This window comes from Anser cygnoides, chromosome 22 (genome assembly GCF_040182565.1).
Source record: "Anser cygnoides isolate HZ-2024a breed goose chromosome 22, Taihu_goose_T2T_genome, whole genome shotgun sequence".
Taxonomy (NCBI): domain Eukaryota; kingdom Metazoa; phylum Chordata; class Aves; order Anseriformes; family Anatidae; genus Anser; species Anser cygnoides.
The window spans coordinates 7932634-7958141 of record NC_089894.1 but is presented as its reverse complement, the minus strand read 5'-3'; the positions used below and the strand labels follow the sequence as shown (position 1 = coordinate 7958141).

At 54.9% G+C, this 25508-nt stretch overlaps 1 protein-coding gene across 3 annotated transcripts; it reads left to right on the top strand.

Annotated features, from left to right (window-relative positions):
* Positions 1 to 238: 238 nt before the first annotated feature.
* CDK12 (cyclin dependent kinase 12) lies at positions 239 to 25104 on the top strand. Of its 3 annotated transcripts, none has more exons than XM_048055639.2 (14): positions 239 to 1780; positions 7043 to 7927; positions 11629 to 11805; positions 12638 to 12777; positions 13242 to 13412; positions 14098 to 14287; positions 15165 to 15221; positions 15773 to 15874; positions 16919 to 16996; positions 17463 to 17579; positions 18188 to 18319; positions 19130 to 19344; positions 21056 to 21505; positions 24006 to 25104. In XM_048055639.2, exons 1-14 carry the CDS (start codon positions 720 to 722, stop codon positions 24662 to 24664), a joined length of 4434 nt encoding a protein of 1477 aa, XP_047911596.2. In that variant the 5' UTR covers positions 239 to 719; the 3' UTR covers positions 24665 to 25104. The 3 variants fall into 3 exon arrangements, with proteins under 3 accessions (XP_047911596.2, XP_066837552.1, XP_066837553.1); XM_066981451.1 differs by having other exon boundaries at positions 240 to 1780; positions 23979 to 25104; XM_066981452.1 differs by lacking the exon at positions 24006 to 25104 and adding an exon at positions 22457 to 22891 and having other exon boundaries at positions 256 to 1780.
* The last annotated feature ends 404 nt before the right edge of the window (positions 25105 to 25508 follow it).

Below are 25508 nucleotides of genomic sequence, written 5' to 3'. Positions count from 1 at the left end.
TCAACCTGCCGAGCGCTGATTGGCCGCCGCCTCCTGTCGTCAGGAGAGGGGCGGGGCGTTACTCACCCCCCCCCCCCGACCTCATTCCCCGCTCCCCGTCGAAGCTCTCGCGAGAGCACGTAGCGCGCGCGCGTCCCGCTCCTCCCCGCCCCTCCCCTCCCGGAAACCTCGCGGAGCTCAGCTAGAGGACGGCCGCTGGGGAAGCGGGGTGGTTCTCGCGAGAGGTCTCGCGAGCTTTGCCGGGAGTCTCGCGAGAGTTGCCGGGCGCGTCCCCCCCCACCTCTTCCACTCCCCCCCCAGCCCCCTCCGCCGGAGCCGTTTCGCTTTGGGCCGTGAGCGGGGGGCGGCGGGGCCGGGGCCGGTGCTACGGGAGGGGGCCGGGGCCGGGCCGTGGGGGGGGGGGCGAGGGCGAGGCGTGGAGTGAGCGGAGGCAGCGCGGGCCCGGGCCCCGCCTTCCCGGGGCTCCCCCGCGGCGGCGGCGCTGCCGCCCTCCGGGCCTGGGCCCTCCTCGGATGAGGCGCTGAGGCCGGGCCCTTCCCCGCCCCCCCCCCTTCCCCCCCCCTTCTCCCCTCACGCAGACGGGGCCGCGAGCGGGGGGCCCGGGGCCGCGCATGGTGCGCGGAGGAGCGGCCGCCGGGCGACTTTGAGCTGCCGGGGGGGGGTTCGGGGGCGGCCTCCTCCCCCCCCTCCCCCCCCCTTGCCCCCCACCCCCGGGAGGGATGCCCAACCCGGAGAGGCACGGCGGCAAGAGGGACGGCGGCGGCGGGGGCTCCTCGCAGCACGGGCCCGGCGGAGGAGGTTCCGGCAGCAAGGAGAGGCACCGGGCGGCCTCCAGGCACAAGCGGCACAAGTCCCGGCACTCCAAGGAGGCGCCGCCGGCGCTGGCGGCGCAGGAGGCGGCGGCGGCCCCGCTGGGAGCCGTGCTGAAGCCGCTGGTGGAGTACGACGACATCAGCTCGGACTCGGACACCTTCTCGGACGATGTGGGCCTCAAGGCGGAGCGCAGGGAGAACGAGGAGAGGAAGGCGGAGAGGAGCGAGAGGGCGCAGAAGCACCGGCACCACCAGCACAAGCGGGTCCGCGAGCTGCTGAAGAGCAAGCAGGCGGAGAGGGAGAGGAAGCTGGAAAAGAGCCTGGAGGCCTCCAGCAGGGCCGGGGCGACCAAGGACAGGGTGTCAGGGTCCTCCAAGAGGCTCCTGGAAAGCGAGGAGCACCCCAAGGCGCCGTCGTCCAAGAGCGGCAACAAGGAGTCCCGCTCGGGCAAGGCGCACAAGGAGAAGTCCAGGAAGGATCGGGAGCTCAAGTCGAGCCACAAGGAGCGCAGCAAGAGCCACCGCAAGCGGGAGGCTCCCAAAAGCTACAAAACCGCCGACAGCCCCAAGCGGAAATCCAGAAGCCCCCACAGGAAATGGTCGGACAGCCCGAAGCTGGACGACAGCCCCTCGGGAGCCTCCTACATCCAGGAGTACGACCTCAGCCCGCCCCGCTCGCACACGTCCAGCACCTACGAGCCCTACCGCAAGAGCCCCGGCGGCTCGTCGCGCCGGCCGTCCCTCAGCCCGCCCTACAAGGAGCCAGTGGCCTACCAGTCCAACGCCCGCTCGCCCAGCCCCTACAGCCGCCGGCAGAGGTCCGTCAGCCCCTACAACAGGAGGCGCTCCTCCAGCTACGAGCGAGGCAGCGGCTCCTACGGTGGGAGGTCGCCCAGCCCCTACGGCCGCCGGCGCTCCAGCAGCCCCTTCGCCGCCAAGCGCTCCGTCAGCCGAAGCCCCATCGCCAGGTGCGTGCCCTCCGCGCCGCCTGGGGAGCGGGGACGGGGTGGCCGGGGGGCGGCTGGGCTGGCTCCGGGCGCGGGGGGAGCGACCCCTTTGTGGTAAGGGGGTGCCCTGTGGGGTGGTAGCGGGGCGGTGACCCCCGTGGAAGGGTGCCCTGCGGAGCGGGGCTTCAGGAAAGCCCTCCCTGGCGGGCACCCGGGAGCTCGGGGGTTGAATTCCGTCCCCTGGGGAGGGAGGCGGCCCCCTGCGCGCGGCCTCGTGGGCAGCTTTGTGCTCCTCCGGGCACGAGGCGCTCCCCGGCGGAGCTCGGCCGGGGGGGGGGCGGGGAACGCCCTCACCTCTTCCACCTGTCTCTGGATCCCTCCCTCTGTTTGCCGGCTGTGAAATCGGATCGGGCTCTTCAGGAGGCGGCTTTGTTTCCAGCGGGGTTTGCCCTTTCTGAACTGACTCGGGGGTTTCTCTTCCCCCCGAATTAGACGGCTCCGTGCGAACTCCATCTTTCCAGCCTAAACTTTATTTTCCTCTGCAGCTGGTTGCTCCCGTTCTGAAACTGGGGCATTCGGGGAGCAAGGGTAGGAATCGGCTGATTTTGGCTTAACCGTAATTGTCTTTTTTTCTTTAGAGAGCAGTTTGCTGCAGAAGGGAACTGTTACTTGAAGGCAGCGCCAACTGTTTTATTTCAGGTGTTCGTTGATCTCCCCGTTACGCGCACAAGTACGCGGCCTAACGTTTTTTTCTAGCTGCAGATGGTGTTCAGCGAGTTCCCTGTGTCACCACGGGTGCCGCGGCGCTTTGCTGGCGGCTCCATGGCGATTAAGATGTGACCTGGAATGTGAGAGCCTCGAACCGCGCTGCCCCGCACTGGCTGCGCCGCATCCCCTGCTCCGAATGGGAGCCGGGCCTGGGGGGCTGCCTCCGGCACGTCTCTGATCGGCAGGTCCCGGAGAGCTTGGGGGGGGGCTTTCAAATTGAGCCTTTCCCCCCAGAACTCTTCTCCTTGCTTCAGGAATACAACGTGGCGCGGCGGGAGCGAGCTCCGGGCTTTGTCCTCTGTAAGAGGCGTGTTGGCTCTGGCACCCGGGAGCTGTTTGGTGAAATCTGCCTGCTCTGCTCCGGTTCTGTGGCACGAAATCGGGCTCTGCGTCAGCGGCCCGGGGTTCAGTGCTGTCTCCCCTGCCTTGCCGGTTGCGTGCACCCCGGGAGGCACCGAGGGACAGCCGGTGTCCGTCTCCTCCCTGCCCCCGGTGCTTTTTTGCCCTGGTGGCCCTGCCCGTGCAGGTTGTGTGCTGATGCCTCTGGAGGGGGGAGAGCACGGGAGTAGGAAACACGTGCGTGCTTCCTGATGGGGTTGCATTGTGGCACCTGTTAAACGTCCGCGCTCAGCCCCATGCGGGGGAGAAAACCCCGTGGGAACCGAAGGGGTGTGGAAAAGGGGCTCTTTCCTGGGTGTTTCGGTGTCCCAGGCGAACCCGGAGCTCCGTAACTGGCGAGTTGAATCTGTCCCGAGGAAACCACGGCGCCTCTCCTCAATCTCGGTCGTGGGAGCCACTCAGCAGCACCTTGTGCTGCTCCCCGGGCTGACAAACTCACGTGGGAAACGTTTTAAGGGTGGCTCTGACTCCCTGACAAAGTGCTGGACCCCGAACCAAAAGAGATCCCAAGGCTACGCGCTCTTTATGCTCAGCCCGTGCTGGGTTCTTTGCATCCCCGCCTTCAGGCGGTGCCCGCCGGCTCTGCTCTGGGCCGGTAACTCGTGGTGCCGTCCGTTCTCTAGGCACACCCAAAGACAGACGGGTTGTGCCTTCGGAAACCGCTCCTGAGGTGAATCCTAGCGAAGGGACGGAGGGAATTGATGCGTTTTCTGTATGGTGGGCGAACCCCGCGCTGTAGCTCACGTGTCGGTCAACGTGGTCGTGGTCAGATGCCGGCTCCAGGAGCCAAGGGGCAGTGGCAGCGATCGGAGCACCTCCGGTGGCGCGCGCACGCCGTGAGCACCCGGCGGTGAGCGAAGCCCTCCGGGGAGGTAACGCGGGCCTTTCTGGGGCACTGCTTTAGTTCTGCCGGCTGGAAATATATATATATTCATTTTTTTTTAGCGTTTAATTTCCACGTCCAAAATGCAGCGTTAGGAAACCAAAGCGAAGTGCTGTGCCGGTTGGAGAAAAGTGACGTTTGCGTTTCAGGCGGCCACGCGGAACAGCTCGCTCTCCGTTTAGGAGGAACGGGGATGGGTCGGTCGGTCGGGAGGGTGTCGGATGTGGCTTGCCGTGCCTCGCAGCCGCCGTTGTCGTCGCAGCTAGAACCAGAGGAAGGAATTCCAGATGGGTCAGCTACCTGAAGGCGGGTCATGCTGTCACCAAGCCCAGCAGCCCGGCGTCGGTGCGGCACGTGCGGCGGGCAGGGGTCGGCGTGCCTCGGGGTCGCGGGGCGTTCAGGAGCCGATGGCGGCTTCTGGTTGCCCATCTGTCGAGCAGGTAGGGCGCGGGGCGTGCGGTCGGACCTCCCGGGTACTGGGTTGCTCCCCACCGTGCTGTTAGAGCTCGTGGCAAGTGAAGTACGGGGGTGTCTGTGGGGCCCGGGGGTCGTGTGGCGGCCCGTCGATGCGGCAGCGTGCTCTGCCAGCTCGCCCGGGGTCAGCTCTGCGAGCAGCTCCTCGCCCCGCTCCTTCGCACGGCGCCGGGCCTGGAGGCTTCCAGCACGCCCTCCTCCCAGGCCTGTCCTAACTCGGATCGTATCGGGGAAATTAACGCTCCTTTAATTGGGGTTTTTAAATGGTTCCTCATCGCTGACAACTGTATGCTCGCTCAGTCACGGTTAGCGTCTTGTATTTCTGGTTCCCGGCGTTAGGGAGACGACGAGGTGGTTTTTAACCCCGTTTATCTGGACGAAGATCTGCTCGTGCGACCGAACCCGCCCATCCCTGGTGACTCCAGCGGGCAGTGGAGCTGCAGAGCTCCGGGAGGTGCGGGGGTTGAAGGGGACGCGTGAGTGGCTGCAGGTGGAGCCTTGGGGACATCGTTCCGGAGGGCAGGAAGCGGCTTCGAAAAGCAAAAATCTGCCCTCGTGCACCTTCCGTGTCCCTGTAGCTCTTCTGGAACGCGCAGCAGTGGCGCGAGAAGTGTTGTGGAAGTGTCGTTGCGCTGCAGCAAGCCCAGCCGGGGCTGCTGGTGGTGCAAGAGGCAGGGTCTGTTGTACAACCGCGGGATCAGTGCCTCCGGTAGGGCTGGGGAAGCCAAGGAGCTTCTGGACGCCGTGCCCCTTCCCAGGTCTAACAAAGCCACGAACGCCAAGCTGGAAAACGCGCCGAGGAACAGCGGCTCTGTGTAACGCAGCTGAGGAGAAAAAGGGTGAGCGGGGGAGGGAGAAGAGGAGCGGGCCCAGGTGAAACGGCGGCGGGCGAGCTGCCGGAAAGGCGCGGAGCCGCCTCCGTGCCGGGGTGGCAGCGGTGCTGGGGCACAGCCCCGTGCCCCACTGGTGTCCTGTGACAAACGCAGTAGGAATCGTGCTCCTGGAGAGGTTTCCCTTCGGGTGGGCAGGGCGATCTCGTCCAGAGGGAGGCCCCGTGCCCAGCCGCATCGGTGCGGCCGTAGGGGGTCGGGTGGGTGGGCGAGGGAGCAGGGAGCGGAGTGCCGCCACCTCCTACCCTATCCCCAAAGAACAGGACGGGGAGTGCTGCCCCCCGCACCGCTTGTGGTTGTGGTCAGCTACATCCTGCAGGGCCCCTCAGGAACGTTTTAGCCTGCCCGTGTCTTTGAGCACAGCGACAACCCAAGGGCAGCTGCAGCTCCTGGCAGCTCTGCGCTGGGACGCGGCAGGTGAGGCGCTGCCCGGGCGGTACGCTGGGCCCGAGACAGTTAAATTTGTTCTGCAGAAGCCTTGGGAAAGGTCAGGATCCTGAGGCAGCATTCCCATCGCTGGTGAAGGACCACGTACGGTGCTGGTGCTCTGCCCACCGCTCGCCGGGGGCCCCACGTGCCGCAGCTTGGGGCGAGGGCACCAAGGAGCAGGGCTCGGGTCAGCCAGCAGCACGCAGGCACCTCTGCTGGTGCCTGGCAAGGAGCTTTGCATCGCGCCGAATCATTTTTCCCACTTATTTTCCAAACTTCTGTTATCTCAGGATAATGCTGGTTTGTGGAGCGCTCCTCGTCGTTAATTGTGCGGTTCCGGGTGAGCCAGCGCCTGCCGTACCGACCCCTGTCCGCAGCGGGGTGCTTCGAGGAGTTCCAGCTACTGCGGAGCTGTGCTTTAAGAGAATTCTGTACCTTCAGAGCTAGACACGTTCCCAATAGTAAATGATGGAGTAAAAATCAACTTTAAGCAGAGTTCCTTTTACAATATCCGTAGAATCTGGTCTCAAATCTTCCCTGCCGGCTACCGCAACTCCTCAGGCCACCGAATCCTGCCCCTCGTGCGGTTTGGTTGCTGCCTCGTACCCTGCAACACCCTCGTTCCTCCCGAGGTGGAGGAAACCCTTCTGTCTCGTCAGGAGTTTTGCTGTGTACGCCGGCAGTACCGGTTCCCAGTTCCATCTGACTTTTATCTAGTTTCCCAATCGGTCTTCAGCAGGTTTGAGGTTCCGGCCGTCTCCTGACGGGGTTCGCCCCGCGTGCTGTGCGTGCCCTGGTGGTGCGAGGCGCTTCCTGCCTGGCTGCTGTCACCACCCGGGGTTTCAGCGGGGCTTTCCGTTCTGCACATGCACAGATTAACAAATTCAGAGCCCATTTATCGTGGGCGAAGACTGAGACCCTCTGAACATCCCTCAAACAATTAAAATTCTCGGGTTTTCTTCTCCCGAACCCCAGGATGCGAATCTAAGTTCTGGTGGTGGTAAAAGAACCGGGGGAAAATCAGCTTGAAGTGAGACGTGTCCTGAGGCGGCGTTCCCATGAGGGCACGTATTTTATCTGTTGTTCCCTCTAAAGCTGTACGTAATTACTGCGGAAGACTTGTGCGCTGCCAGCTCACAGCCTTGACTCGGGTTTCTGTTGGGGACGTGCATCGATCTCGCCTTTACCTGGGGGCTCCTCCAGTCTTCCTCCTTCCCTCGCCTTAACGGCGTGGTTTGTAGGGGCAGGCTTGGTGCTGGGAGGCTGCGCGGTGACCTGAAGCTCGTGCTCACGAGCTGGTTTGGGTAGCTTCGGTCTCTCCTGCCAGGCCTGCCTGAACTGGGAAATAACTTGGCGGTGTTTTCAGGGAGCCGTGGCTGTCGGTGAGTAGCTCGGAGGCTCTGAGATGCTTTTTCATTTATCTCCCTGTTCTGTCCGCAGGAAGTCTGTGAAGTCCCGAAGCCGAAGTCCCGGCTATTCAAGACACTCATCTCACAGCAAAAAGCAGAGGTCTGGGTCGCGCAGCCGCCATTCCAGTATATCGCCCACGAGGCTGCCGCTCAACTCCAGCCTGGGGGCAGAGCTCAGCAGGAAGAAGAAGGAACGAGCGGCAGCGGCGGCAGCTGCCGCGAAGGTAGACGGAAAGGAGGCGAAGGGCTCGCCGGTTTTCCTGTCTAGGAAGGAGAACAGCTTAGCCGAACTTAAGGAGTCTGGAACAGAATCCAAAAAGGTCACCAAAACTGTTAAATCTGAAAAATCTTCTTCAGATACAGAGCTAGTTAATTTACCGTGTACAAACGCAGAGACTAAAGCGCCTGCGGAGACGACAAAAATCAAGGCAGAGGAGAACTCGGAGAGGAAACATCCTGCTCCAGTCAGAGATTCAAAACAGCCGGGAACAAAAGACTCAAAGCCTGTAGCAGCAGCAGCAGAGGACCTTCGGTCTCCAAAAGAGACGGACACGGCAGAGAAGGAGATCCCGCCCCCGCTACCTTCCATAAAATCACCTCCTCCGCCTCTGCCGACAACCACGCCGCCACCTCCAACTCCACCGTTGCCACCTTTGCCTCCGTCACCTGCGGTCCCGCCTTTGCCACCATCCCAACAGACTCCTGTTCAGGTCCCTACTTCGGTCCCAACGTCTTTGCCATCTTCTTCCCACCCAAGGACGTCTACTTTATCCTCTCAGGTGAACTCCCAGTCCTCTGTCCAAGTCGCTACGAAACCGCAAGTGTCTGTGACGGCTGCTATCCCACACCTGAAAACTTCAACGTTGCCTCCGCTTCCGCTCCCCCCTATTTTAGTTGGGGAAGATGACTTGGATAGGTAAGGTCGCAGTGTCCTCGTTGTGTTTGCGAGCAGGCAGGTTCGTGGTTCTTCGGGGTGGGCTGACAGTCGCTAGCTCGTCCCGCAGAGTCCCTTGAAGACTGAGCTGCTTGTAGAAGTGCCTTGCTGCTGGGCTGGTCCCGCTTCTGGCTCGTCAGCTCTCTGTGCAGCCTTTTGTCATCCTGTGCAGGTAGTTACGTACGGTCACGGTGAGGAAGAGAGGCTTGGCTTCTGTTTTCATGCTGGCTAGCAAAAATTCTGTGACCTTTTGTTTATATTTTTCATAGTGAAAACGCAGATCTGGAATTACGCATCCCGTTGTGTTGCAGCCATTTGCACGGGCTTGCTTTGAAACTGCTTTTTCACTTGACTTGCCTAAAACCTGTACTTAGGAAGGAGCTGACAGCTCCGGTGTAGGAGCACGAACCAGGGCTGTGCCTCTCCCAAATTCGTTGAACACGCAGTGCCCACAGGTAAAGAAATGGCATTGGTTCAGTGTAACTCTCAGTTACCCGAGCAGTGATGTATTTATTAATCACTGAGGAGGCATGGCTTGTTTGAAAACTGAAAAAGTGCACCTACCTTCAGCTTTTTTGTCTTTTATTTATATATATATATATATAAAAATATATATATATATTAGTGCCTGAGGGCTAGTCTCTTGAGCTCAGCTCTTAAGCTGTAACGCTCACAGCTGTAACACGCAGGAGAGGAGGGGAACCCTACTGAACACCTGAAGTGGAAGTAGAAAAGAGCATTTTTTTTCTTTTGTAGCTGTGAGTATGTGGTGGTTCTGATACCGCTAGGTCGCTACTGATGTTTTTCTGCTCGGCCTGTGGTTCTCCTAACAGCTTCTGTCTCTCCAGCCACTGCTGAAGATGTATTGGGTGTCTCGTTTGTCAGTGCTGTATGATTTTAACAAGGAGGGTGTTACGTGACAGTTAAGATTTGCTTTAATTACCCCATGGTGTAAGTGAACACAAATATTCTGATGAAATTTCATTGATTTTTCATGGGTCATCCTGGTGTTGGTGTAAATGAGGGTAATGCTGTCACCGCTGTCGACACAGAAGTCAAACTCGTGCCTGTTCACGTTGCCCTTCCTCGGCTGTTTAATGCTGCTCAGCTAATACCTATTTCATTTAAATGCACCAGTGATGAGCAGTAGCTTTTAATAGATTACAGACTTTTTCAACTCAAATGCACGCCTCAGCAGGATCCCGCTGCTGTGTTCCCCTGCTTCCAGCCACAGAAATGGTTCTGCGAATTCCGTGTTTTATTCTCAGCTGCTCGCACCTCGAGCGCCTTTTCCCTGCCCAGGTGTGGCTCAGGTTTGTGGAAGCGTGCTTTGTCCCCGCCGTCGGCGTGAACTCGGGAGGGTGGACGATGGCAGGGCTGGCTGTCAGCTTAGGGCAAGGATTCGGGGACTTTTTCCCAGTAAAAGGATGGGGAAACTCCACTTGATCTGCTGAGGCCGGTGGCAGGCGCGTATGGCACTGACCGCTGCAGAAGTGCGCTCTTCCTCAGCTTCGTTCTTAGGAGCAGAACTTTGTAGAGCAGCCTCTTGTTTTCACGTGCTTGGAGTGGAAAACACCTCTGCTCTGAGGCCCTGGTAAGTGTAGGGTCCAAAAACAAGCTTTGAAGCATCCCAGCACAAAGCGCGCCTCCTTCAATTAGAGGCTCCGCAGCCTCTCCAGCCTTCCCTGGTGCCTGCCGAGCTCGTGAGACTTCCCTGTCCGTGAGCTTCGGGCTGTGCCGCGGGTCCCCTCGCCTTCCTCCCCGAGCAGGAAGCGGAGCGGCAGGAGGGCAGAGAGAAGAACCGGGTGGTACAGACATCGTCTGTGGCGTTGCACCAACTCCCTTAGCTTGCACAGACCTTTGGGAACCTCTGGCTGGCTTCACGGCGCTAACAGTTAAAAACAGAGACCCGACTGATGGCATCTGTGCTATCTCGGGGTGGGGAGGACAGGAGGTAGCTTCTGGGAGCCTTCGTTAGGGGGCTGGCGTTTGGACTTTGTCATCTTTATGCTTGGCTAACCCTGAAGCGCCCGTTTAGCCTTCTCAATGCCTGGTGAGGAGCCCGAATGTCCTGGTGGTAATCGACGTTCCAGCAGCCGCCTCGTAGCTCTAAGACGAGCGGCTGTGAACCGCTAACAGAGGGCGTCAGCAAGGGGCTGAGAGCGAGAGAAGGGAGCTGAGGCTGGCTGCCAGGGGCTGGAGCCCACGGGCACACCTGCGCCCTTCCCAAGGAAGTCTTTAGAAGACATCGATGTTTGTGAGTCTGGAAAGGAGGCTGAGATCTTGGCAGGGCCGGAGGGCCTGAGCTTGGCGCGTACCAGTAGGTATTTTTATAGTATCAGAAGCAAACAGCTGCCAGTTAGAAGCGGATTAAACGCGAAGTCAGATAAGGAGCTGCCGCCTTGTCACTGCGAACTTCTGTAAGGCTGGGCGCTAGGTCAGCGTTGCGAGTACCCGTGTGAGAGCCGTGACGAGCTGGCTTTCTGGCTGCTGCTCTGCGGAGCCTCCTCTGGGCTTCACCACGGCTCCTGCTTTGAGGTGACCTCCCTGGGCACCGTTCAGCTCCCTGCGCACCGTTCTGCACGCTAAGCGCTCCCAGATAACGGGGAGGGAGCTTCAGCACGCACAGCTCTCCTGCTCCTGTTATTTCTCGGGTGTTTCTTGATTTTCTTCCTCCTAGCAGCGCCTGCCAGCGAAGGTTTCCCTCTGGAGGCCTGGCTGCTGTGGCTCGTGCTGAGCTCCGCAGCTGCGCGGTGACTTGTGTAGCAGGGGATGGTTGCTGCCCCGTTCCTTTACAGAACGTACCTCGGTGCCTTGCTTTGCCTCGCTTGTACCTTAACTATATTTCACAAGAGCTTTTCATGTTAATTGGGCAGTGTCTAGGAGGAAAATCAGACAAATGACCCACTTCCGAGTGTTCATCTGAGCGGAGATGTCTGTGCCGGTGAGCGCTAGACCTGCTGATGCTGACAAGCTGCAAACCCCCCGCTGGCCACCCAAAAAAATGAACCTTGGAAGGTTGCTCATACCTCTCAGTCTTTCTTTGCCTGGTGAAACAGAGTTGCATGTAGAAGAATTCCTGCCAAATCAGACCTAGGAATTCTTCCTGCCGTGTGCATACACGAGAGATGTACACGGACGAGCTCCTGATGCCGTTGATAATTTAACTGCAAAAAAAAAAAAGTTCTGGTTTCTCAGCCCAAGTTAGAGCTGTGTGCCAGTCCTTGCTAAGAAGTTAAGAGACTCACGGAGAGACGTAGTGCTGGGTTTGTATTTATAGCGATCCTTACCAAGCCATGCATTGAATTTCAGTGCGAAACGGACTAGATAGAGGAAGTAAGGGTCGGAGAGCGGGTGCTGGCTGATAACCTGAGCGGTTGGACAGGAACTTCAGAAGAAGCAGTTATTTGTGCAGATTGAGCAAGTTCTAGCTGCGGAGAGCCGCGTGTTTATTCGAAGACGGTGCGTTCAAATGTAACGCTCGTTTCCTGACTTTTATCATTGTGAAATTTAAGGCTGTTTTCCAGTTTTATACTTGGCTATGCTAATTTTGGCGCTTAAATGTGGGCTCCTAGCTTTATGCTCTCCAATGGAGAGCTTTTGTCCTACAGTAGAATGTTTGTTTGTTTGTTAATTGGCTGTTAAGTCTGATTCCTGTATTGTATTAACTTTTCGGAGTTTAGTCCAAAAGAGATTCTTCCTCCAAAACCTGTGAAGAAAGATAGAGAGCAGAGACCACGACACTTACTCACGGACCTCCCGCTCCCTCCAGAGCTCCCTGGGGGGGATCCATCTCCTCCTGACTCCCCGGAACCAAAGGCAGCCACACCACCTCAGCAACCCTTCAAGAAGAGACCAAAGTAAGGCTGCCTGTCTTTTTTCAGCTCTTTCTGGTTGTTGGGTTTTGTATTCTGGGTTTCCGAAGATTTACAGTAGTGCTGTGGTGCACACTGAAGCTCCTAGAAGAGCTGACTGTGTGCGGGGCACCCACGGCTTCCCTTGGTAGCAAAATTTATGCAGCTGTCGAGACAGCGAGCTCCCTTGGTAATTTTTGTACACGGTGCTAACTGCACTTCGTATAAACACTGGAAATTTGGGTTTTATTTAAAAGAAAAGTTCCAAATAATAATTTTGTCTTACTGTAATGTAATTCTTTGATATTTGTTAGATAAAGATACGGCTTTGGTTCTTCAAGCTACTCTGCTAAAGTCTGTAATGAGATCTGTGTAGAAATCTGCGTAGTAACCTGCATGCCCCAGGAAGGCTGTAGCAAAGTGGCTCTGCCATCTCAAAGCCTGTGGATTTAGGGCGGCATGCTCTCCACTTTGCTCGTCTTCTCCACTCTGCTTTGTACTCCTTATTTCCTCAAGAGGAGAAATGCATTGCTTGTTAGCAATGCGCAGCTGGTAGGTGTGTATCAGAAGCGGGAAGATCTGATACCGAGAGTGTTCTGGCTGGGGTGCCTCAGTCTCTGGAGTAGGATTATCTCCCTGTATGACAGCGCCTGGATCTGGAGTAGCTGAGATCACGTAGCATAATTCGTTAAACTCTTAAGTGTACGCTCCTGGCATATGAGAGCACAGACAAATCCTGCTGTTGTTTTTTAGGGCATAGCCCCAAACGGTTGAATGGGGGTGTTTGAGGGGTGAGGTGGAGCGCTCAGCTGTCTAACAGTCCTCTTGCCTCTTTCAGAATCTGTTGTCCTCGATACGGGGAAAGGAGGCAGACAGAAAGCGACTGGGGGAAGCGTTGCGTGGACAAGTTTGATATCATCGGGATTATTGGAGAAGGGACGTATGGGCAGGTGTACAAGGCCAAGGACAAGGATACAGGTAAAGGTCATTTCAGGCTCTGAAATGCTGCTGAGTGCCCAGCTGCCCTCTCTGCTCCTGGAATTGTGTATCCAGTGTGCACAACGTGGCGTGTGGTCAAATGGTCGTGGTAGGCACAACCATGGCAGCCACAGATGCCAACTGAAGCCCTGCTCCTATCGGGTTTTATTGGAGCAGAGCTTGTGAAAGGGACTGGAGCTGCTTCTGGGGTAATTTAAGTTCACCTGTCTGATTTTTCCGCTAAAGCAAACTGAGAGGAGCCCTGGTGTCATCTGCCTTGTGTTGGTGTGATAACTTTTGACAGAGCAGTGCTAGCAAAAAATAGTGGGGTGGTAGCTAAAGCAGCTCCGCTGTGTCTGAGTGGACGTTGGCTGTGCCTGTAGCTATGTTCAACGCCCTGCTGGAAACCCCGAGTTGTTAGCAGGGATGTGTGCGGAGGCTTTAACGCTGCCTTGTTCTGGCAGGTGAATTGGTGGCTCTCAAGAAGGTGCGACTGGACAATGAAAAGGAAGGCTTCCCCATCACAGCCATCCGCGAGATCAAAATTCTTCGGCAGCTGATCCATCGCAGTGTTGTTAACATGAAGGAAATTGTCACGGACAAACAAGATGCACTGGATTTCAAGAAGGACAAAGGTAGTGTTCGCTGCAGGGTGTGGCTTCAATTAGCCTAAGAGGTGTTGCAATTTCATTTGTTTGTTAGTGTGAAACTAAAAATCCCGATGTTTGTAGGTTTCGTTGCTGTTGCATTCCTCCTCAGTGCACGTTTCCAGCAAGTTTGGTGTCCAGATTTGGCCTTACATCAGAGGATAGATTCTGGTTACTGTGCGTTGTCGCAGTGCAGAGGTAGACGCAGGCTTAAAAGGATGCATTGCATTTTTTCTATAGAGTCAGAGAAGCAATTTTAGAGGGAAAAAAAGCCTATATGGGGTCACTTAACACTGATTAGCGCTGACAAACTCACCAACAGGGGAAAGCTTTCTGTCCTCTGCCACTGTGGAAGAATGGTGCAACAGCATCCCACCTGCTTTGGTTTCTTTGTGGACTTCCCGATCATGAGAGAAGGGGACAACAGAAACACCAGTTTAAGGCACGCATAGCAGTAGTCTTCAACAAAGTAACTTTTAAAAATAAAAAATGGCTGGATAAACGTGACTGTTTCGAAGGTAACTGATTTGTTCAGAATTTGGACATTCGGATTTCAGATGTTCAGCTTGAACACACAAAGAAAAGAATGTTTCAACAACTGAATGTACTTTCATTCTTTTTTCTTCCTTGGTCTCTCCTCTCTTGTCTTAATTATTCCTCTTTATTTTACCAGGTGCCTTTTACCTTGTGTTTGAGTACATGGACCATGACCTAATGGGGCTGCTAGAATCTGGCTTGGTACATTTCTCAGAGGACCATATCAAGTCTTTCATGAAACAGTTAATGGAAGGTCTGGATTACTGTCACAAAAAGAATTTCCTTCACCGGGATATTAAGTGCTCCAACATCTTACTGAACAACAGGTAAGCTGGCAATCGACACAGTTCTTTCCAAGTTCCTTTCCCTGCATTCTCCATGGGTTCAGCTGAAAGCACTCAGTGGTTGTCTTCACCTTGAGTAAGCTTAGGAATAGGAGGTGTTGAACCCCTGTAAGAATAAAGTCCTGCATGTTTCCACCAGCAGCGTGACAGACGATTGAAATTAAGTGTTAGCTTTCCTGGGTGCTGCAGCTGGCTGGGAACACAGCTCCTTCTGCAAGGGGGAACAGCCCTAAGAGCCTTCTGTGTAATGTGCTGTCAGTAGCAGTCTCTCCACATGAGACCCTCTGATCTTTGGCAGCTTCTTGTAGTTAACTTTTTGTGTTAGCTTAAATTGGATCTCCCTCTGCCCTTGGTCTCCATGGCATTTTGGCAGAAATACCATTTATTGGAAGTGCTGGTATGCCGGGAAACCATTGAGGGTTAAGGTCAAAAGCAGCAGCTCTCCCTGAATTCTTTCTTCTCCAGATAGTGTTTGGCAGTAACATGGTTCGTTGCAGAATACATTACAGTTATTCATTTGCTGTTAATTATCAAGTTGTTGTCTGGATACCCTTAAGAAAACTTTGAACCTGTGAGAATGATACTGCACATAACGGCATCCACAGGTCTGGTTGTCATATAGAAGCTTCTGAGACATTGGTCTGTTGGGATGGTGAGAGAAATAGGACTGAATTAGTACTTTATTTCTTTTAAGCATTAAATGGGGTCTGAAAAACTAAGACTGATAGAGCCAGAAGTAATTGCTGCAAGCGCTGCTTGACTAGGCCTTTCTGCTACATGGAGGGATTTCCTTCCCTTTTACTGCTTGCAGCACGTGAGCCCAGCTCAGTTCAAACCAGTGAATGTTTTTGTCTTTCAGTGGGCAAATCAAACTTGCAGATTTTGGACTCGCCCGACTCTACAGCTCGGAGGAGAGGTGAGGCTGGGGGTAGAGGAGAAGGGAAATGACTTACCTAGGTGGGATGAGTTCCTTTGTTCTTGATACCCTCATAGTCCCTTCACTTGGAAGTCCTGGCATTGCCTGAGAAATGGTTTCCAGTGTGGTGTAAGTGGTGTACTGCAGTTCCAGCTGTCAGGAGAAAATCCTCCTGGCTGGTATTAATAGCCTCCCATTAGACAGACGCACCCATGAGGAACTGAAACATCTCTGCCTGCCATGGACCACATTTTGCTGTGAGCTGTTGAGGTCGGTCACTATTCAGTTGCGGCAGCATGCTGCTGCCTCTTGCAGGTCAGGATTTTTCAGTCTTGAATACCTACAACCCGCTGTCTGGTGCGTTTAGGCAAGATTATAAAAGCTGCAATGTCTCAGCAGCTCTATTTAACTCAGGTGCTGTGAAAGTCGAGGCACTTGAAGGCCCACTGCTTCTACTTACGTGCCTAACTCCATGCTTTGGAATTAATAATTACCCTTTGTAAGGATTTTATGGTTCTTGATGTCAATTTACATTTGTGTTTCCATTCCAGCCGTCCATACACAAATAAAGTCATTACGTTATGGTATCGACCTCCAGAATTGCTGCTAGGTGAGGAGCGTTACACGCCAGCCATAGATGTGTGGAGCTGTGGGTAAGTGCCTGGTTTGTATCTTCTGTCCTCTTTGGGCTGGGAACATCATGTGAGTGGAGTAGTTCTGATGGAAGGTAGCCGCTGACTTGTGCTAATCTCTGAAAATATCTGTGACAGCACGCTCTGCCTAGCTGGAATAATATAGGAATACTTCCAAAATTCTGTGCTTTAAGTAAATAGGTGGCTGTCACCTAACTAAAGCTATCTTTGGGCAGTTCAGCTGCAAAGATAAAAACTCTTCCAAGTGATTCGGAACCAAAATCTTGAGGATTCAACATTTAGAAGTGGGACTGGATTTCCTGAAGTGTGTGCATCCCATTGTGATATACACGGGTAAACTTTTAGTGGAGCTTAGTACGCAAACAACAAAGGCATTGTAAAAGGCAGGCCCTCCTAATTACTTCTGGAAACTTTGGCCATGAAGTCCCGTTGCTATTCCCAGTCCTGTGCCAAATGAGTGGGGTCAGCCCAGCGCCAGCAGACAGGTGCCGCTATCAGTCTGCTGCTATATTTGGCACTGATTGTCATTCCTACCAGAAGGCTTCAGGGTAGATGTTGAGGACTGACTGAGCCAGAGCTGTCCCCTCTCCTTCTTTTCTTTCCCTTCCAGCTGTACAAGCGTTGTGTGTGCATTCTGTGTCTGTATTCTGTGCTTGGCCATGACAAACAGCAGGCTCCTGGCAGCTGAGGATATTTGGGCCCACAGATATCCCCCAAATTGTGGCGGTGAAGTTGGAAGGATAATTGGGCTGAACCTGGAGGAAAAAGATGCCTGTTTTCCTTACTGAGCTATTGGCACATCCTACTTTCCCTGCAAAGAGTTAGCGTGAAGCCCGTGACGTGTTAACCAGACTAGTGAGTGTTATTTCCCAGCTGCGTGGAATTGGTGACTGTACACGTAGGTTAGTTTGTCAGTCCTCAACTACAAGCCCCGATGCAAATAATTCTCTTTAGGCAAACCTGCTGCTGAACAGAAATGCTGCAGTGTTCAAACGATCATCCCAAGGGTTTGCTGTCGTGACCTCTTGCTTTTCCTCTTTCCAGCTGTATCCTCGGGGAACTGTTTACAAAGAAGCCTATTTTTCAAGCCAATCTGGAACTGGCTCAGCTTGAATTAATCAGGTAAAGCATTGCACATGCATGCCTATGAGAAGAGGTACTGCAGAAACTGCTCATGCACATAGTCGCTGTATTATAAGAGTCCTCTTTCTTTAATCTGCCTGCAAAATAGGATCAGTAAATGACTGTAACTGCAAATGTGAATAGTTAAGCATCTAGGTGTCCATACCTACTATCAAGTGTGTGGCCACTAATATATGCACCCTCAGTAAACTTTGCTGTAGTTAGCTGAGCGCAAAAATCATGACCTTAAATTACATCTCACACTGAAAATTCATTTTGTTGGATGGCTTATAAACTCAGGTAAGCATTTTTCCTCTTCCTGATTCCATCTTTTTAACCAGCTGTTTACCTATGCTGTCGGTATGCTGAGCTGCTTAGAAAGGAAATGTCTTCACTTGATTCAGTGACACTTCTGCTTCTTGGTGTGTCTCACCTGCTGATTTTACTCTGCTTTTCTGCTTCTCAGCCGCCTCTGTGGGAGCCCCTGTCCAGCAGTGTGGCCAGATGTCATCAAGTTGCCCTACTTCAACACTATGAAACCCAAGAAGCAATACCGAAGGCGCCTGCGTGAGGAGTTCTCCTTGTAAGTTTCCACTGAGGAGAGGATAAGCGGCCGCGTGGGGGTTACGGCCGCCTGTTACCTTGTGGGACAGATCCATCCCTCGGCTGCAGTGTACCTGGCAGGGTGGAGCGGTGCTTCCCATGCTTCTCCTGTGTCCTCAGGCAGCCATGAGGGCTTCTCCCGCCTGTGGAAGGCTGGAAGGGGCTCACTGTCCACTAAATAGCTGATCTGCCACACGTGCTTTCCAGAGGGAATCCCTGCCTCTGCGCACGTGGGATACTTCGAGCTGGGTCTTGCCTTGTCGGTCTGTATCTGAAAGGCACGCCTGGCAGTGTGGCATCCTCCCGGTGCTGAGGCTGTGTGACTTCAGAGATGTGCTCTCTGGGGGGAGAGGATAATTGCGTGATAAGCTTGTGGGACTTGTGGCAGGGCTGCTCTTAAATGGGAAAAATTAGACTAAAAATATTGCGGATCTGTTTCCTGTCGTGATGTCTTTGAGCTGTGCATCCCTTAGTAATAAAATCTGACTGTACAGACTTCTCCTGGGGGTGAGGTGGCGCTCTGAAAGCTGGCAGCTCCCCCGGTTCAGAACAGCCCCTTAACTCAGCCGTGTTTCCAACTCTGTGCAGCATTCCTTCGTCTGCTCTCGACCTGCTGGACCACATGCTGACGCTAGACCCTGGCAAGCGCTGCACAGCAGAACAGGCCCTGCAGAGTGACTTCCTGAAGGATGTTGACCTGAGCAAAATGGCACCTCCAGAGTAAGTTCCAGCTGGCATCCTCCCCGGTGGTGGGCTCTGCTGAGTTTTGGGAAGGAATCACTGACTTGGCCTTTTTTTTTTTTTTCCCCATTAGAATTAAGTTAGGATTTCTGGATTTGTTTCTCAGCTCTGCCCCTGGATGTGGATATGGCTGAGCAGATAGCTCTTGTCGTCTCTTCATTTTTGCCTGGAACTGGGGCTGGTTTTATAAAGCTCAGCGTAATGCTCGTAAGGTGCTCTAAAACTTGGGAGATATGAGAGCAGCACATAGTAAACCCCTGCCCTCTGTGCCATCGAGGACTGGCCAGGCCGTGTTTATCCAGGCCTTGTTCATACGGCTTGTTAGTTGGCTAGAAGAGCGAACACTGCTCAGCAGCCGCTGTTTGCGGCTCTTTTCTCCCACCCCAGTTAGGCAGACTGTAAAATTCTGCTCTCGCTACTTTGCATGCGAGTACAGCAAGCAGCTTCTGAGGTTCCCCTTCATTCAGAGTTATTAAAATGAGTTGCTTTCTAAAGCCACTGTGCTCACAAAGCTGGGTGTAAGTTTGCTCGTGATGGGTGTGTGTGTACTGTAGCGAACCCAGTCCATTCAGGAGTGCGACCTCGGTGCAGCTTACGTGATTCACAGGAAATTGAGCTGCCCTTCCTGGTTCTAGCGCTCACCCCTTCTGGGTTTAATAGTAGAGCTGCAGTTACAGGAACATCCGTGCTTCTCTGACGGCACTAATAATTTTCTGTGGTCTTCAGATGTGGTTTGTTTTTTTATTTTGGTGCCACGTTCCTTACCTGCCAAGTCTTGTTCTCTTCCAGCCTTCCCCACTGGCAGGACTGCCACGAGCTGTGGAGCAAGAAGCGACGGCGGCAGCGGCAGAGCGGGATTGCAGTGGAGGAGCCACCGTTATCAAAAGTTTCTCGGAAAGAAACTACCTCTGTTACAAGCACAGACACTGTCAAAAACAACAGCAGTCCTGTGCACTCACAGCCTGCCCAGCTCAAAACAGAGTCTGGCGTTGGAGATGCAGTAGGTCAGTGCCTCGTCTGGCCTGTGAAGGGCTCCTCTTGATATGTTGCCTTCCCTCTGTCTGCAGTTTCCCCTGGATGTGGGGTGCTGGAGTCTCTTCATGCCAGTCTGATTCTTTCACCTGCATTTCTACACAAGGGGCATTCCAGAATCTTCCTGTTTTTTTTTTTTGTCTGCTGTGAAAACTGTTGGCTACGGAGCATTCTGGCTGGTCTTCAGAAGTCAGAGTTATATTATCGGCTCCTAAGCACGCTTTAACAAAGAATAATGCGAGGAATCCTGGAGTTGCTTCGGCCAGCAAAGTAACAGATAACAGGCTGGCAGGAGCAGCCATCTAAAGAGCGTGCAAATGAACTGGAGTTTGATCCTGCTGATCAAATTATATAAATATTAGGCATGGGAGATAACAGACTAGGGGTTGGTGGGCAAAAATGTATATTATTGAGCATTATTCCTTAGAGAAAAGATCCTCTGGTCTTAAAGACTCCCAGGACAGGGACTTGTGCACTGTACCAAAATGCATTCAACCTTCTGGTGTCCCAAAAATAGTTGGAGGGGGGAGGTATGTTGATTCCCGGGAATGTAGAGATACGCAGAGCTGCCCAGACCATTCCGATTGTTCTCTGGAAGCCTGAGGAAAACCCATATGCGGGCTGAGGATTCCTTTGTGTCAAATGTTGAACAGACAAGTAGCAAGGAAGACAGTTCTTGCTCGAGGGAATGCACAACCCATGTGTTCGCTGAAACATGGCAGATGGACAAAAGGTGCTGCTTGGGTTAACAGAGAGAGGAGCGAGTGTCAGGGCATCGGTCGTGTACCAGTAAGGGAAGCCGAATTTGCACGGGAAGATTAATTTTAAGCTTCTAAAACCAAACCAGCGCGCCGTGCTTGCCAAGGAGCTTGGCTTGCAAGGTCAGTGTGAAAGGGCCACCCGTGCCACTCAGAGGGCTCTGGTCCTGCGTGGCGCAGAGGGAGGCGATGCCGTTTAAAGGAGGCATTTCAGACAAACTGACAGGTCAGGACGGAGCCCTCTGATCCCAGGCCAGCTTTTCATGAGGAATTGCTTTCAGCTTGACCTAATTTATTTGGCCGCATCAGCGGAACACACCCATCTTCCATCCCGAATAGCAGCTTAGCCCCGTCCCAGGAAACCTGCTTTCTAGTGCAGGAGGGAGCGCTCCTGGGCCACGGGGCGCTGCAGGGGCCTCGGGAGGCGCTGACTGCTCTCGCTTGCTGCTCTGATCGCCACTGAAACGGGCTCAGGTCTCCATCACGCATCTCAGGCTCGCTGCCACGACCAGGGGTGTAGTTGCTGTGATTTTTGGGACGACCTCGGTTAGTTAACGGCCCCGTGGGGGGCAGGTTTGGCTGAGCTGATTTTAACAAGCAGCCGTGCGTGGTTCTGGTAGGTTTGGGCGGGCGGTGGCAAAGCCTCCCTCTTCCTAACAGAGCAGAGCTGCAGCCGTGGGTGAGTGCAGTGTGTGAGCGGTGCCACGGGGTGCTGCTGCAGTGCTGTTCTGAGCTGATCGCAGGCTGGGGGGGGGGCAAGCTGATGGGGAAATCTGAGCAAACAGTCTCACGGGCTCCGGAAGGAGGATTCCACGCCTTCCCCAGGCCCACGGAGAAGGTGTTGGCTGGTGCAGTGCCACGCTTACTGACTGGTGAGACGTAGCTTCCCCTGACCTTTCTGTGATGCTTCTTGTGCTTCCTGCAGGCCTCGGAGACATCACCCAGCAGCTGAATCAGAGCGAGCTGGCTGTCCTATTGAACTTGCTGCAGAGCCAGACTGATCTGAGCGTCCCCCAGATGGCCCAGCTGTTAAATGTACACTCGAACCCGGAGATGCAGCAGCAGCTGGAGGCTCTCAACCAGTCCATCAACGCTCTGACGGAAGCCACCACGCAGCAGCAGGAGTCTCAGGCGGCGGCGGCAGCAGAGGAAGCCATAGAAGAGCCACCCACGGAGGCCCAGCCACTGGAGGAGCAGGTGACTCCAGAAGCAGCCGGTGCTCAGGGAGATATGCAGAACGTGCTGGCCGTTCTGCTCAGCCAGCTGATGAAGAGCCAGGAGCCTGTTATAACCCTGGAGGAGAGCAACGGGGAGAAAAGCAGCGAGCAGCGGGGGCCAAGGAAAACCCCTACAATGCACCCGGAGGAAAGTACAGGTAAATACTCACGGCCGTAGCCTGTGCATCTGGGATGCCATTCACTTGTTTGAACAATTAGAGCCTTCCATACGAGTGCCTATAGTCTGACTGCCCGGGAGGAACCGAGGTGTTTGGAGAGTTGTGTCAGAGGGAGGCTCGTGGAGCGGGGCAGGGGGGTGAGGGTGGGAGGAGCTGGGGGCTAGGATGTGGTGGTCAAGCGCTAGATTTCCAAAGAAAGCCACTGACCCACTCCCTGCGGTAAGCACAGGACTGTTCAGGAGGTTTTTAACAACTGCAGAGAGCCAAAACACTCGCTTACCAGTCTGCTTCAGGTCTCCAAAACACGGAAACCCATAATACTCCACTGTGAGTGGGTCAGTGAAGATTAAAGGCTTTGCTTTTTCCCTAAAAAACAAAATGAAAGGGGGAACTTGTGGCGGGTCAGTTCTTCCTCTGATACTCCTAGCAGCTGCTAGTCTGCACCCTGTCATTAGTTGCTGTTATTTCACACTGGGCTTACACACGCAGGTAGGGCTTTTTGCACAGGGCGTTGGATCTGCAGCTGCGCAGATTTCCCCGTCTTATTTACCCCAACTATTTTTTCACCGTCCCCTTCCTACTTGCCTGCCCACTCAAGAAACAAACAAAAAAAAAAGCGCAGAGAGGATTGTAAATATCATGAGAACTGAAATATTGGAGAGTGCTGAAACGGAAGGCTAGTAGCAGTTCTGCACACAAACTGTGCGTCCGGCTTCAGCGTGCCTGGTCCGTACGCCCTAGTCTGACTTTTACGAGCACTGAAATTCAGCAACTTCTGAGGTTGAGCCGCACGGCTGGTTCTTGTAGAGCGAGTAAGAGGCATGTTTAAAGACCTACTGTATCAGTGATCTCTTGGATTTCCTTTTCAGAGGTGAGTGTAAATGTCTCCATGTCTTTTTTTTTTTTTCTGTTGATTTTTTGAATTATTAGCAACATCCTGTGACGACCTCACCAAATTCTAGAAGCGCCTCCTGAGTATGTCTCAGACTCTCCAGGGAGCCTCTTTTGGCCCGATACACAACTCCTCTGCAATGTAGCTGAACGTGCTGTGTTCTCGTGCCTTCAACACACCCGCCCACCACAAGCCAGTTGTGATCGTGCTTTTTTTTTTTTTTTTTTTGCCCTAGTACTGGAAGATAATTAGGTTATTGTAGAGCAGATTCAATTAAATAACATTGTTCTCTGTTTATAATTATTTTAAAATGCTATGCTGTCCCCAAATCAGCTTGGCTTTAAAATTACCTGAAGATTGTTTTCTGGATTTAAATACAATCTAGTTTTAAAGTGGACTGACGGATACGGGTGGAGGGGTGGTCCTGGAAGACTACTGGTTTTCACAATAAAGTTTGACCTTTTTAATAACCACTTTTTGCAAATGATTTGAGGATCTGATTCGAGTCAGGCGTTCGTGGCCTCTTACGTCATCGCCAGTAATAGCTTTAATCACCACGTAGCCGATCCTGGTGGTGAGTGAGACGCAGGCAGTGCAGGGCTCAGGACCGGGGTGAGCGTCCTGCGGGGCGGCTGCCTCGGCAGGATAGGGCCCGAGCTCTGCTCTGGGCTCCTGGCAGCGCCTCACCCGGCTGCTTTGTTCTCCTGCCGGCTCAGGAAGGCGAAGCAGCAGGATCGTGGTGGGGGCGTGCTAGGAGGGTGCTTTTGTTCTTGCCAGGAGGGATCCTTTGGATCCAGCAGTGCTTGTTGCTTCGGGTCTGAGCGGGGAGGGGGGGAAAGGGGACGGGCTTTCGCGTGTGGCAGGGCAGTCTGTGCTACGCAAACGGTTGGGGGTTGAGATTGTTTGGGGCTGAACGCTGGAGAAGTACTCCTTAATACCTCTTAAAAGGGTCGGGGAGCAGGCAAAGCCGGGAAGCCCCTGGTAAGGAGCCCCGGAGGCAGAGAGGGGACACGGCCGGGGACGCGGCCGGGGGTAGCTGTCCCCTTCCCATCAGTGTGGGTGCAGTCAGGAGCTGGTGCCGGGGCGTGGGACGGGGTCGGGGCTGGAATTGGGGCTGTTTTTTGGGCTGGGTTTTGTTCTAAAGCCTTTACCAGCACGGTGGCACGCAGTCAGGCACCCGGCTGCCAGCGAGCGTGCCACCGGTGTCCCTGTGGGCAGGAGGCCCTGCTTCCACGGAGCACGGGCTGTCTGTGGCTCACATCTGTCTCCCTCCCCGCCTTAGCCTTTGATCCGGGAGCAGGAATTCCCTCTGCGGGTGCCCAGGTGTTAGGGCAGCTGCTGCTGAGTAGGTGGGAGCGCGGGGGAGCCGTTTACGGACGTGTGCGCTGGGCTTGCAGCGAGCGCCAGCCCCTAAAATCCTCCGCCTCTCTTCCAGCGCCTCCTGCAGAGCGGGCTGGCGTGGTAGGGCTCTTTGCTCTTATGTTTGTTTCGGTAGAAATGTATTTATATCTGCTCGCGTGCTTTTTAAGACGGTGTTTAAAAGGAGTAACCCTTCCACAGCATGTCCTCCTCGCATTCTCCCACCAGAGAAGAGGCCCCCCGAGCCCCCCGGACCGCCGCCGCCGCCGCCTCTCTCCGAAGGAGACCTCTCCAGCGCAGCGCCGGAGCTGAACCCAGCCGTGACGGCTGCTCTGCTGCAGCTTTTTTCCCAGCAAGAGGCAGAGTCGCAGAGCCACGTGGCGCACGAGCACCAGGCCTCCAGGTCCGCGGACTACGCCAGGTCCCACTCGTCCAGGACTTACGGCGCCGAGGGCTCCGAGGGGGGATTCGGGGCCGAGGAGCTGAACTCTGGCCAGACGCTGCTGGAACCCTCTGCCCAGCCTCTGGGGAAAAGCAGGACCTTCTTGGGCTCCGTGAGCCACCTCGGGGAGACGAGCAGTTACCAGGGCACGGGCTCCGTCCAGTTCCCAGGGGACCAGGACCTCCGCTTCGCACGAGTCCCCGTAGCCATACACTCGGTCGGGCAGTCCTTCGCCAAAACCGAGGGGAGCAACAACACGCTGGTGCACCCGGAGGCCAAAATCCAAAACTACGGCGAGCTGGGCGCGGGGACGGCCGCCGCCAGCGGGGCAGGAACCGGCCACGCCTGGGGTGCCCCGACCCAGGCTGCGCCCTACGGGAAGGCTTACCGCGGGCCGAGCCGAGTGCCTCCGCGCGGGGGACGGGGCCGAGGGGTTCCCTACTGATCCCTGCCCTCTGCCGTCGCCTCTCCCTGCCTCGCCTCGCGCCCGTTAGCGACAGGATTTGGGCCGGAGCGAGGGCTGGGCCGCGCTCAGCTGCTGCCCCGCTCCCCGTTGCGTTCCTCGCTGCGGCGCCCCGCCACGTACTGTGCTCCCGGCTCGGGGGGCGCGCTGGAAAAACCTCTCGTGCTTGGGTAGTGATAAAAAAAAAAAAACACGGTGAGCTTTCTGCCCTGAGCCAGCGGTGGGGGGGGGGGAGCTGTTGGAAAAAAAAGGAGGAATGGGACAAACCAGCCGCAGTGGAGGAACGAAATAAAGAAAATTCGCAAGCTGGGCTGCTCGGAGGGAGAAGCGGGGGGCAGGTAGGGCTGAGGGAGAGCCTGCTTCCCAAAGCGATGTTTTCAATCCCCTTTATAAAAAAAAAAAAAGGAATAAATAAATGGAAATATATCACTGCAGGGACACTGGGCTCAGTTGTCTTGGCTGTGGACAGCCAGGACGTGGCACTGGCTTCTACTCAGCCTTCCCCACACCGCTTCCTTCCCACGCAGCGCCCGCCGGCCCCTTCCTCGCTCGATTCCACGTTGAGTTTCCGACCCCGGCCGCGTCTCCCCCCCTGCCGTGGCTCTGGGGCACTTCTCTTCTGACAGTAGCCTTAGAAAATTGGCTTTCGTGAAGGGTCTCTTTGGGTTTTGTACCTCTCCTGCCCTAAAGTTGCAGTGGGAAGTGTTTTTTTTGGTTTTTTGGTTTTTTTTAGATTCTCGAGAGCCGAAGAGAACACCTCACTTAAAAATATGTATTCTGTGTCATTCGGGACATCCAGAACACTGAAAGAATTAAAGTTTGAAAA